The sequence below is a fragment of the Falco rusticolus genome, chromosome 1, assembly GCF_015220075.1.
Source record: "Falco rusticolus isolate bFalRus1 chromosome 1, bFalRus1.pri, whole genome shotgun sequence".
Taxonomy (NCBI): domain Eukaryota; kingdom Metazoa; phylum Chordata; class Aves; order Falconiformes; family Falconidae; genus Falco; species Falco rusticolus.
Genome location: NC_051187.1, coordinates 25,837,237 through 25,847,897, shown reverse-complemented (window position 1 = coordinate 25,847,897; position 10,661 = coordinate 25,837,237). Strand labels below are relative to the sequence as shown.

General features: G+C 54.2%; 2 protein-coding genes across 2 annotated transcripts; both read right to left on the bottom strand.

The window, feature by feature from the left end:
* Nucleotides 1-272: 272 nt before the first annotated feature.
* VPS37D (VPS37D subunit of ESCRT-I) lies at nt 273-2,914 on the bottom strand. The gene is made up of 4 exons (XM_037375167.1): nt 2,740-2,914; nt 1,721-1,892; nt 1,275-1,357; nt 273-1,088 (listed from the first exon to the last, which is right to left on the bottom strand). The coding sequence occupies exons 1-4, from the start codon at nt 2,860-2,862 to the stop codon at nt 594-596; spliced, it is 873 nt and encodes a 290-aa protein (XP_037231064.1). The 5' UTR covers nt 2,863-2,914; the 3' UTR covers nt 273-593.
* Nucleotides 2,915-6,110: 3,196 nt separating this feature from the next.
* Nucleotides 6,111-10,172, bottom strand: LOC119153933 (fibrinogen-like protein 1-like protein). Its single transcript, XM_037400949.1, has 3 exons — nt 9,979-10,172; nt 7,846-7,908; nt 6,111-6,739 (listed from the first exon to the last, which is right to left on the bottom strand). Exons 1-3 carry the CDS (start codon nt 10,160-10,162, stop codon nt 6,111-6,113), a joined length of 876 nt encoding a protein of 291 aa, XP_037256846.1. The 5' UTR covers nt 10,163-10,172.
* Nucleotides 10,173-10,661: the final 489 nt, after the last annotated feature.

Below are 10,661 nucleotides of genomic sequence, written 5' to 3'. Positions count from 1 at the left end.
GGGGGGAAGCGCACACTCGCTGAGCTCTTGGCCCCCCTTGCAGGGCTCTTCCCTTTCCCAGGGCATTGATGGGCTGAGCCAAATGCAGGTGCAACATCTGGGGGCTCCCCAGGCTGGAGGACCCTCCTTGACTGCCAGTCACTTCCAAGCCTGGCAAGTGTCCCCCCACACCACTTCCTCCCTGCCTATTCCATCCCCCTGTTCATAGCCAAAGCCAAGCAGTAACACAAGGCGTGGAAAAGGGCCTTTATTTAGAAAGCACATGGCACAGTGCTCCTGGGCCCTCTTCCCTGCTATCTCCCACCCTCCCCCCACCTCCCATCACTGTTCCTCTTGCTGTGGATGCAGACACCTCCCCCCTGGCAGCTCCCCAAGGGCAAGACCCACTACCCAGCCACAGCGCCCAGCCCACCCCAGCCCCAGCCAAGAACTTCCATCACTTGTAAGCACCCACCCCTGTGCCTGCTCAACAGACACCACAGCCCCTCAGAGCTGTGTCTACACCACACGCCCACCTCACATGCTCCCTGGCCAGGGTGTTCCTGCACAGCCCCTGTGGAGGCATGGGGGGGACATCCCCTGTCCCTGCCCTGCTAACGGTGTGGAGGCTCCTGGTCTTGCTTCTGGTCTTGCAGTTGCTGCTGCCTGCAGAAGGGCTGGGGGCTGAGCAAAGGGACGTGTCTGACGAGGTGCAGGGGTGAGACTGGGCTGGAGATTTCAGAGCAGGGAGATGCTGGCTGGTGTTCCAGGGCTGGGAGATGGCTTCTGGGAGGCACAGCTGGCATGGCAAAGGGCACAACGGCCTCCAAGGGGATGAGAAAGGTGGGCACAAAGCCGTAAGAGAGATCGAAAGCTTTGGGGGCTACTCCACTCCGCAACGGGGCAAGGCGGGCTGGTGCCAGGCTAGTCAGGGCACCTGGGCGCCCCACGAGGCCCACAGCGTCCCTGCCCGCCTGGTCCTTCCGCAGCAGCTCCTGCAGTTTCTCCAGTTGCGTCTGGCAGATGTGGGAGCGTGTGCGGCTCTGGTGGAAGGACTCCAGAAAGGAATCGAGGGGCAGATCCTGGGCCAGGAACCGCTCTACCTGTGTCTGTGGAACAGGCAGTGGGACAGCGTTAAGCCAAGAGAGCCACAGGACCACAGAGGGAGCCCAGATGGTTGAGCACCATCCGGACCCTGGACTTTTCTCCAGGGTCTAGCACATCGGAGGGCATGGAGACTAGTCTGGGGCCCAGGAGAGGAAGGGGCAGCAGCACAGGGGTCTTGCCTGACTCACCTCCGACTCTGCCTCAGAGGCATCGAGCTTGGCTTGGAGCTGGCCCAGGGCACTCTGTGGGCTCCACTTCTTCAGGTACGCTTCTGTGTTGGGAAGGGATGGGGCTGCCCACAAACATTCTCCTGCATGCCTCCCCACTGATGGAGCTGTGGTCTTTGCCATCCCCAACCATCAGCTCTGCCCACCCCACCCCCCTCAACTGAAAACACCCCCAAACACATCCCTGGAGCCACCTGCATGCTGAGGCCTGTACCGCACTGCAGCATCGGTCCTGGCCAAGGGCTGGCTATGTTGAAGGCAGCATCACCCCCCAACTGCTCCTGATCATGGCTGGGCCATTTCCCTGGGATTTCAAGGATGCTGAGCCCACCCAGGCCCTTGTATTAACACAGGTTGCTCTGACCATGCTGGGCTCTGCTTCACCCCATCAGCTGCACCCCACTCACCCAGGCACTGCTGCTTCTCCCAACACGCCTCTCTTATCTCCTGCAGCTCCTGATACTTGATGGCTAAGGAAGCCTTCCCATCCTCCAGCCGCGGGCGCAGGGAGAGGTTCACCCTGGCCAGGGCGCAGTTTGAAGCCAAACACATCTCCCGCTCCAGCTGCAGACTCTGAAACTGTGGGGAAGGGAACAGGTTGTGGTGTGTCAGCACTGGGAGAAATGGGCAGAACCAGTCCGAGCTGGCAGCCTGCTGGGAGGGGGTCCATCTCCGTCCAGGGGTGAACCCTCTCCTCCTGCACTGTACCCATCCCTCTGCTCTGCCTGGAAAGGGGCTGTGTCCCTGGGGGGGATGCAATGGCTGGACCCTGGCTGCGCACACCACAGGGCAGCTCACCCTGACCGTGGCAAACCTCACAACCCCCTTTGCAGGGGAGAGGACTCATTAGCTAATGAGGGTGTCAGGAGAGAGACACACACCCTCCCTTGCTGCACACCCACCTTCGGTGTCCGCACTGTGCGCGGAGGGGAGCAGAGCGGTGCGAGGCGCAGGGGCAGGATGCTGGAGCCAGGCTAGGGCTGGTGGCGGCACAACCCGCCGCCGTCCCGCAGCGCAGCGCCGGGAGCCCCCGACGCCCCCGGGCCCCCCCAGCCTCAGGGCAGCGGGAGCAACGACGGCAGCGGCCGTGGCCCCGCGGCGGGTTTTGGTGGCCCGAGGCTGCTTGGCAGGCGGTGGCTGCCGAAGCTTGGAGCGGTACCCCGAGTCCCCAGCCCGCCGCCGGCCGGGACGCTCCAGCTGGGGTTTCCCCGCGGCCACCCCGGCCCGGCCGGAGGGTTTCGCTGCCCCTCCGGAGCCCCCGGGCTCGGCGCGGGGGTGTCGGGACTAAGGGAGGACCAAGGAGCAGCGGTGCCAGGGGCCGGCGGGTGCAGCTGCGCAGGGCTCCATCCCGCGTACCGGGGAAGCCCCGCCGGGCGCGGGCGCTGCACGGCTCTGCCCGGCTCCGGGACCACCCCCCCGGCCGTACCTTCCTGCTGAGGCGGGCGGCGCGCTGCAGCCGGAGCTCGTCCTGCAGCAGGGCGCGGAGCTGCGCGGTGCTGAGCGCCCCGAAGCGGCGCGGGGAGCCGGTCGGCGCCGGGGGCCGGGACATGGGCCGGGGCACGACGAGCACAGGCCGGGACGCCCCCGCCGCCGGGAGCCGCGCCGCGCCCCGCCCCCGCCGCCCTTAAAGGCGCCGGAGCCGAGCACAAAGCGCTCCGGCTGTGCACCCGGCTGTGTGCATCCTGCACTGCGTGCATCCTGCACTGCGCCTCGCTGTGTCCATCCTGCGCCTCGCTGTGTGCATCCTGCACTGCACTGTGTGCATCCTGCACCTCCCTGTGTCGTCCTGCACCCACCCTGCTGTGTGCATCCTGCACTGTGTAGTATCCTGCATCGCACCCTGCTGTGTCATCTTGTATTGCACCCTGCTGTGTGTCTCCTGCATCACACCCCGCTGTGTGCGTCCTGCACTGCACCGCGTGCAGCCTGCATTGCACCATGTGTGCCCTGTGCTGCACCACACTGTGTGCATCCCACTTCTCACTGCATTGGCCTCACCCTGGACTTCACGGCACTGCACTTGTGCATCCTGTGGACATCCTGGCACTGCTGTACCCATCGGCTCAGGAGAGAGAGAGCAAAGAGGCACCTGTCACTGCCAGCTCTGGGCGGGTCCCCTTCATCCCTTGGGGAAGGGAGAGGTGGGAACGCTGCCCCTCTACCTGTGAGAAACTGCTCCATGCAGGGTGTTGTGGTCACTAAATATTCACAGGGATTCAGGGGCCTGAAAGAAAAATTCGGAGAGCATAAACCTGCCCGAGGACTATCAGTGCCACTTCAGGACATCTCTGTGCTGGAAACGCTCTTTATATCTTTGTCCTGCTCTTACTCTATAACTAAAATGTGGTGGAGAAGCTGGGGAAAAGTAGCAAAGCAGGACCTCCTGGGAAGTGGGGATTGCTTTCCATGGGAGTTTTACCTTAGTGAAAACCCACAGCTGCAGGAAGAGCCGTGCACTGCTGCCAGAGTGGGGACGGCTCTGTCCAGGCCAGGACATTTCCATGGAGGAAATACCTGGTGGGAGATGGCATTTAACATCTGCTGCTTGACTTGACACCAACACTGCCTGCTGAAGCAGGATGAGGGGAAGCTGTCAGGGAGCTGCTGGGGGCTGGAGGTCACTGCTGTTGGGTGGCCAAGAGCCCAGCGGGATTGAAGAAGCATTTGGATGGGTAGCTTGGGCTCGGGGGCTGTGTGAAGCCTGGTGTTGTTGTAGGAGAGATGAGAACCTGTACACTGGGATGTGCTGTGGTGGAGGGACAAGACAGCAATGCAGAGACACCCACTCAGTGAGCCCATCCTCCTGAGCTGGTGGGTGCCAGTCCTGTTGTACTGTGAGGACGGGATGCTCTCCTGCATCTGCTGGCCTGTGTCTCTCCACTGCCTTTGGAGAGCCCTAGCAGAAGAAAACACTGCTGGGCTGAGGATCATTTACTCCTCAGTCTGGTGGTGCAAATGAAACTCCAATTTTGCCTGTCACTTGGAAAGCTCAGAGGCCCAGGAGCAGGACCAGTGTCATTTCACAGTCTGCCCAGTGCCACATGATGGCATTGAGCCTGCTGACTGTGGAAGCCAAATCCATTCTGGGGGTACCAGGGAGTGGGGTGGGGGCACCATCCTGACAGCCATCTTCCACATGCTGCTACCATCTCATACCCCTGCTGCAGGAGAGCCTGTCTTCCAGCCAACGTCAAGTCCATTCTGGAGCTGCCCTGGGCCTCCCTTCCCTGTGATGTGGTGCCCACTGCAAGGCAGGACCAGGCTGTGGTCTGAGGTCCCACTCTGCACTCTGGTTTGTTGGGGCTCAGCTCCTGGTGCTGGAGGCTCTCAGGAAAGTGAGTGCAGCCTGCTTCACCTGAGGGCTGTTTTCAGCAGAAATAGCCCTGAGCTCTTTCCTCAGACATCCTGAGGTGCGGTGGCCCCCCCCCCCCCCCCCCCCCCCCAATACTCTGTAGTGCTGAGGGCAGTTCTCTGGAGCAGTGTAAGGTGCTTCCTGGCTCAGAGATCCTCCACTGCTCATTTCTTTCAGTATTTTCTAATTTCTCAAATCTTTCTGGATGGTTTCAAGGGCACACTGTGCCCTGTAGTTTGCAGATGAGGGCTGGGTTTTCCCTTAGCAACTGGTCTTGCAAGCAGAACTGACTGGTGTTGCTCCAAGATAAAGCCAGAAATGGTTTGTGAAGGTGAAAGTGCTTCTCGAACGGTCTGTCCTGGCAGTGCCAGGGTGCTGTGGGATGGAGGAGCTGTAGGGGCCTTGTCCTGCAGCCTCACAGCATTAGCTCTGTCTGCACTTTTCCTGGCAAATGTTCATCTAAATTGGTCTCAGAAACTTGACTATGGTGATCTGGTTCCAGTAATGAGCTCTTCCCTCATAAGTGTCTCCTAATTCAAGTGCCTCCTAACGCCTGACCTGCTTTGCTTTTGCTTCGATTTAAGTTCACTGCTTCACAGTCACAGCAGACAGATCTGCTGATGGCTTTGAAATCACATTTCTGCAGGATCAAAGCAAGACTTGACAGACAGACATGTAGCCAGGAACAGCTCCTGGCAGCTGCAGCCTCCCAGCAGGAGCAGGAGTTGGGCACCAGGACATTGGCACAGCTTTTGGCCCTGGACTGTGAATGTGATGATGACATAGGAAGAGTTCTCCCATGTGACAGATACCTTCTGAACCATCCTGTACAGATCACAGGTCCTTTATCTTAGTGAAACTAGATTTAATTTTCTTACATTCATTCCTGTGAGAACCACTTGAGGCTTTTTCCCTCCATGTGCCCCAAGACACCAGTCCTAGCACCTGACATGGGATTTCTTGGGTCTCAGTGGGAACACATCAGAGATACAGAACAGACATTCATTAATGGAAAATGAGCTCAAGGGAGCAAATTTATTGGGATGCTTTACAACACACTGCAGAGATGCACAGAGTATATGGAAATTTGTGGCATGTAGCTTTTTTGCTTGCTGTCAGTTCTGGAGGCGCTAAGAAACTCTGATGGAAAGTCACTCCAGGGATGAGTGTCTTCCTCCCACAAGGAAGGTACATGTGGAATCCACAAATTTCACAAGTGATTTTTTTATTCTTGATTTTGAACATAATAAAAAGTAATCATTGGCAAGCACAGGGGGAAAGAGCTGAGCAGAGGGGGAGCCTGCACCAGAGAGGGGAAGTGGAAAATAGCATTTCACTAAAACCCCACTACCCTTGGGCTTCTCTCTCTGCTCCTGAAAGGCTCAAGCTGTTTGGCCATGTGGAGCCTTTGCGGTGTCCAGTGTGGACAAGAGGGGGAAGAAGCACTAACAATATGAAGCTGGTTTGATGAGGATAAGGGAGGATTTGCAGTTCCCTTTGCACAGGTTGCCCCATGTCATACCACCCTTGAAATTCACCCGTACAGAATAGCATGCAGAGTACCACCACCCACCCTCATAGCTGTAGGCACAGTTTTTACTGTAAGTGTCCTGATCCCGATCCTTTGTGGAGAACTTCATGTTGTCGTGCATGGTCTTGGGATTGTCTGAGGTCATGGCATCCCCCGCTGTCCCTGTATAGGAGCCCAGCCTCAGCCGGTAGCCATGGGACTCATCTTCCAGGCTGAAGAGGTTGTAGTCTGCGAAACTGATGTTGTCTGTAGAGTCCTGGATGATAAACCTGACCTGGTAGACCTTCTGCTTGGCGATCTGATAGATGTACTCAGTGCCCAGCCAGTACTCACTGCGCACATTCCCAAAGCCATACTTGTAGGTGCTCCAGGACTCGGCCCAGGTGACTGATGTGTCTTTCTGGTTCCTCTGGATGACCGTCCAGCCCCCATGTGTCACATTCATTTCACAGTACACCACAAGGTGGTGGAGCCCTTTTGGCTGGATGATGTAGACACCGCTGCGGCTGCCAGCAGGGATCTCGCTGCAGTCCTTGGGCCATCCTGGGGCAGGAAACAGAGATGGTTGTTAAATCCCATGCGATGAAACACTGAAAGCACCTGATGTTTCTTTTATGCCTATATTCTTTTGCACACGCATTCTTGGGCTATATTCCTGCCATGTGCTCACAGGAGTAAATCAGATCTTGAAATGATCAATGTAAGAGTTGGGTCTCATATCTTCCCAATCAGGATTCAAACCGATGGAGGCACACTGCCAAAATGTCTTGGACTGGTGAGACCAAACGAGACATTTCCTCCACCCAGCACACCAATGCACCTTAGCCCAGTTTGAGCTCAGTCTTGCAGTGCTGCGGTGATTTGCCTGTAGCACGCAGGTGATGTGTCACCACACAGGAAAATGCAAATCTGGGTTATAAAGCCATTGGCTCTTACAGCATGGAGCTTTAGATCTTTATAGTAATCTCAGATACCCTGGCGAGAGCGTGACCAAGACATCCATATTGCTAATAATTAAATCAGTCCTTGTGATCTCAATAGGGCAAATCCATCGGTTTTCTCTGGGCTTACCCAAGTAGCTTTTTAGAGACTTCCTGACTTGTTTGATTTGATTACGGCCTTTCCATGCTCCAGAGTGTCAGCTTCTTATACAACAAACAGCTGAATGCACCTACACGCTACTGTGAAGGGACTTGCTCCACTCCCAGTACCTGTGCTACTGGTTATTCCTACCCAGATAGGACCTATCTTGTGGTCCTATGGGCTAATGTTGACTCAATCACTTCAGTAACATGGTCAGTCCCTGTCTTACCCAGTCTTATCATCACCTGTATGGTGAAAATAGAAAAATAAAAAATCACAGCTTCCCAATGGCTAATAATGGATCATTGTTTCTGGTTTAGATCTTTAGGTGGACAATTCCCCATGCTTAAGCTCCTCATCAAGCACTGAGTCCAGGACGTGGCTGGTAATAGAATCCCCCTGAGAGCCTGAGCTGTGGCATCTCTGTAGCCTATCCGATAACCAACACTTTTCCTGGGAGGAGACAGTGCACGTGTAGTACATGGGATAAAATGGCTGAGAGCTCTTCGTGAGCCCAGCAATGGGGAAAACTTATGAGCAGATGTACTCCTTGAGAAAACACTTACCGTGGCCTGCCGGTGGGTGGGGGGCAATGTCTCTGACCTGTCGAACATGATTGCCACCATGATCTGAATTAACAAGAACAGAGGAGACAGGAGTGAGTATTGAGAGTAGACATGTCAAATGCCTGCTGGGAGAGGCGATCCTCCTGTTTTTCTGTTGTTGCTTCTAGTTACAGAGGGACTTGGCCATTTCAGATATCAGCCGGTTGGTAGTTTGGGGTAATTCACATGGTGTTAGAAAGGGGCAGATCCTTGGTGAGAAGGATTTGGGCACACTGTGTAGGAAAAAGACCCCCAAATGGTGGTGGCAACACTGGAAAGATGGTTGTTAAAGTGCAGTAGAAGCAGTTAGGAAGTGACTCAGGAAGAAGAGGAATTAAAGGGGGAAGAAATGTGAGAGCAGACACAGGAAAACCAGTGCAGGCAGTTGTCAGGAGCTGGGAGAGGGGCTCTGCTCAGCTGGGTCAGAAAGGAATTATAAGGGTGTTGCTGGAAGAGAGGGTGGTTTAGAGTGAATTAGTGCAATTCTGTTGCAGGGGTATCTTCTGTGTATCCACTGATGGCTATTAAAACAGGGGAATGAACAACAGGCTTATGGAATCACAAAAGCCATTCCTGTCCTCTCTTTGAAACAGTTGCCTCACCCTGCCGCTGCTGGTCTCTGACATCCTCAAATACCTGCTCCCCACTTCTACTCTCAGCTGGTGCTTTCCTATCCCCTCCTTTATGAAGTGTCTAACTTAAGTCTCTTGCACCGTGTATAAGCCCATTCCTTCTTTTACTACACCCAGAGTATACTTTTTCCTGCAGACACAGTAATATTGATATCACTTCTTCCTTCATGGTCTTCTGATGGTGGGACATTCAATTCTTCAGCCTTCCTTGACACAGTCTCCTGCCAGATTTTTGAACCCTTTCCTTTTGACTCTCTCTAAATGTGTTTTGAAGTCCACCAGTGAACGTGGTGGTTGGCCAGACCCTGTCTGGAGTGGGAAACACTCATGTAGCATGGTCTAGAGGACTTTCCTACCACAGTATTTAATTTTACTACAGCCATACAAAGCTGTTCACTCACGTTCTTTCTGTGAGCCACAATCTGCTCCTGCTCCTTTCTGCCTTCACTTCCCATCCATTTGGCAGCACTCCTCCACAAGTCAAAACTCCTCAGTATTAGTTTGTCTTGTCGGGCATGCTGCTCTGCTTACCCATCTTGCATTCATGGTGCTCACGTTTTCAGAGCACCCTGCCAGTGATCTGGGTGAGAAATGAGTGTGAAGCCCAGAGAACACCCCATTTTTCTCTACTCAGACTTGCAGTTCTTGGTGAAGCCTGAGCTCTTGCCTCAGTCACGGGTGCTCCCTGTGTTGGTGGTTTTGGGGCAGCTGACCTTTGCAGTGAAGGCTGATGTGAAACCAGCACTTGGTCCTTGAGCTCTTATTCCAAGAACATTTCCTCCTCCCTTAGAAGGTGACCAGCTCTTTCTGTCACGTCATGTCCAACCCATAGCCCCTGGTTTTATTCCAGGAGCATTTTGTGGAGGCTTCCTCATTGCTCCAATATACTCTGGTATTTGTAGGCTGTTCTGTGACATCTTTGGGCTGATTGCTCTGTCAGTGCCACTGCTTAGACTCTTTGTATTAACTTCATTTAGTTCCTCTTTGTATTCATTTCTCTTTTGAAGTCAGCTCTCCACTGACCTTGTACTTTCCAGTGGTGGCTACTGTTCTCCATGTGCTCAAAACACACTGTGATCGCCTTAACATCTTTAGCACTGCTTCTCCAATAAAGAGCCCACAGTTTACAACACCTTTGGCTTGGTCTTGCTGCTAATGAGCCTGAACCTGTCACTTCCCCTGGGAACCTGTGAACTCTGGGATTTGGACTATTGGACTCACTTATGGACAGAAGAACTTCATGCCAGACAGGAGAAGAGACAGGCAGCAAGCAGAGGAGGACTCTGAGATGATTCTTGTTCCAGTAAGAAGGCCTACGTTGCATTGGCATTGCCCACACTTAGACCATTATTTAGTCCTTCCTCTGTGTTACAGGGGTGTAGTTAGGCTCGTGAGGTGGTCTGTGTAGAAACTGACCGAATGTCACCTTGTTTGCCTCTCCCTGTTGTAGTGGTATACTTACCAGGCTGGGAGGACTCTAGGGGAATGTTCATGATATCCTCCAGTGTGCCATTGAAGAGATAGAAGTTTTGTATGTCAAGGACAGGAAAAGATGCTGCCAGAGTCAGCAGGCAGGTGAAGGGCAGGAGACAAAGGCGCTGGCTAGCTGAAATGGGAAGAGATTGGAAAAAGAAGAAAGAGATCATAACTTTTCCATTAGAGGGCCATGATTCCCATCTGAATCCTTTACTTACAGAGTAAAATAGGAAAATAAAATTATTTATGTGTAGAGCTCCCTGATGGAGCTATAAGCCCCAATTCACTCATTTAGGTGAGCTATCATATTGGCCGGAGTCATTAGCAGTGGTACCTGCTGTCAGTGATTTTTGAGACAGAAGAATTGTGAAAACCTTGTCCACACCCAAGGTGACGGTAATCAGAAATCGCTGTAAAATCCAACTCTCAGGGCTGGAGTTGAGAAGCAGGGTGAGCATGGGGGGAGGAATCCCCTTTCCTCCCAGTTCTCACCATGCTCCCGTGACACACTCACAGGGTCTGAGCTGGGACTACACCTGCCTCCGGTGCAGGTTTGTGGTCAGTGAGAACCCAGCTGTCTGGGTGAGAACAAGCCCCAGGCAGGGCTGTGTGTATTTCTCTGCTCTGCATGAGAGCAGCATGGCTGAGAGTGGCAGCACAAACTTTCAG

Coding starts and splice junctions, on each gene's coding strand:
- VPS37D (XM_037375167.1), bottom strand. CDS start 2,862: ATGTCCCGGCCCCCGGCGCCGACCGGCTCCCCGCGCCGCTTCGGGGCG. Junction 1,358..1,720: donor GGAGAAGCAGCAGTGCCTGG/GTGAGTGGGGTG, acceptor TTCCCAACACAG/AAGCGTACCTGAAGAAGTGG. Junction 1,089..1,274: donor CCTCTGAGGCAGAGTCGGAG/GTGAGTCAGGCA, acceptor CCTGTTCCACAG/ACACAGGTAGAGCGGTTCCT.
- LOC119153933 (XM_037400949.1), bottom strand. CDS start 10,162: ATGATCTCTTTCTTCTTTTTCCAATCTCTTCCCATTTCAGCTAGCCAG. Junction 7,909..9,978: donor CCTAGAGTCCTCCCAGCCTG/GTAAGTATACCA, acceptor TTGTTAATTCAG/ATCATGGTGGCAATCATGTT. Junction 6,740..7,845: donor CCACCCACCGGCAGGCCACG/GTAAGTGTTTTC, acceptor TTCCTGCCCCAG/GATGGCCCAAGGACTGCAGC.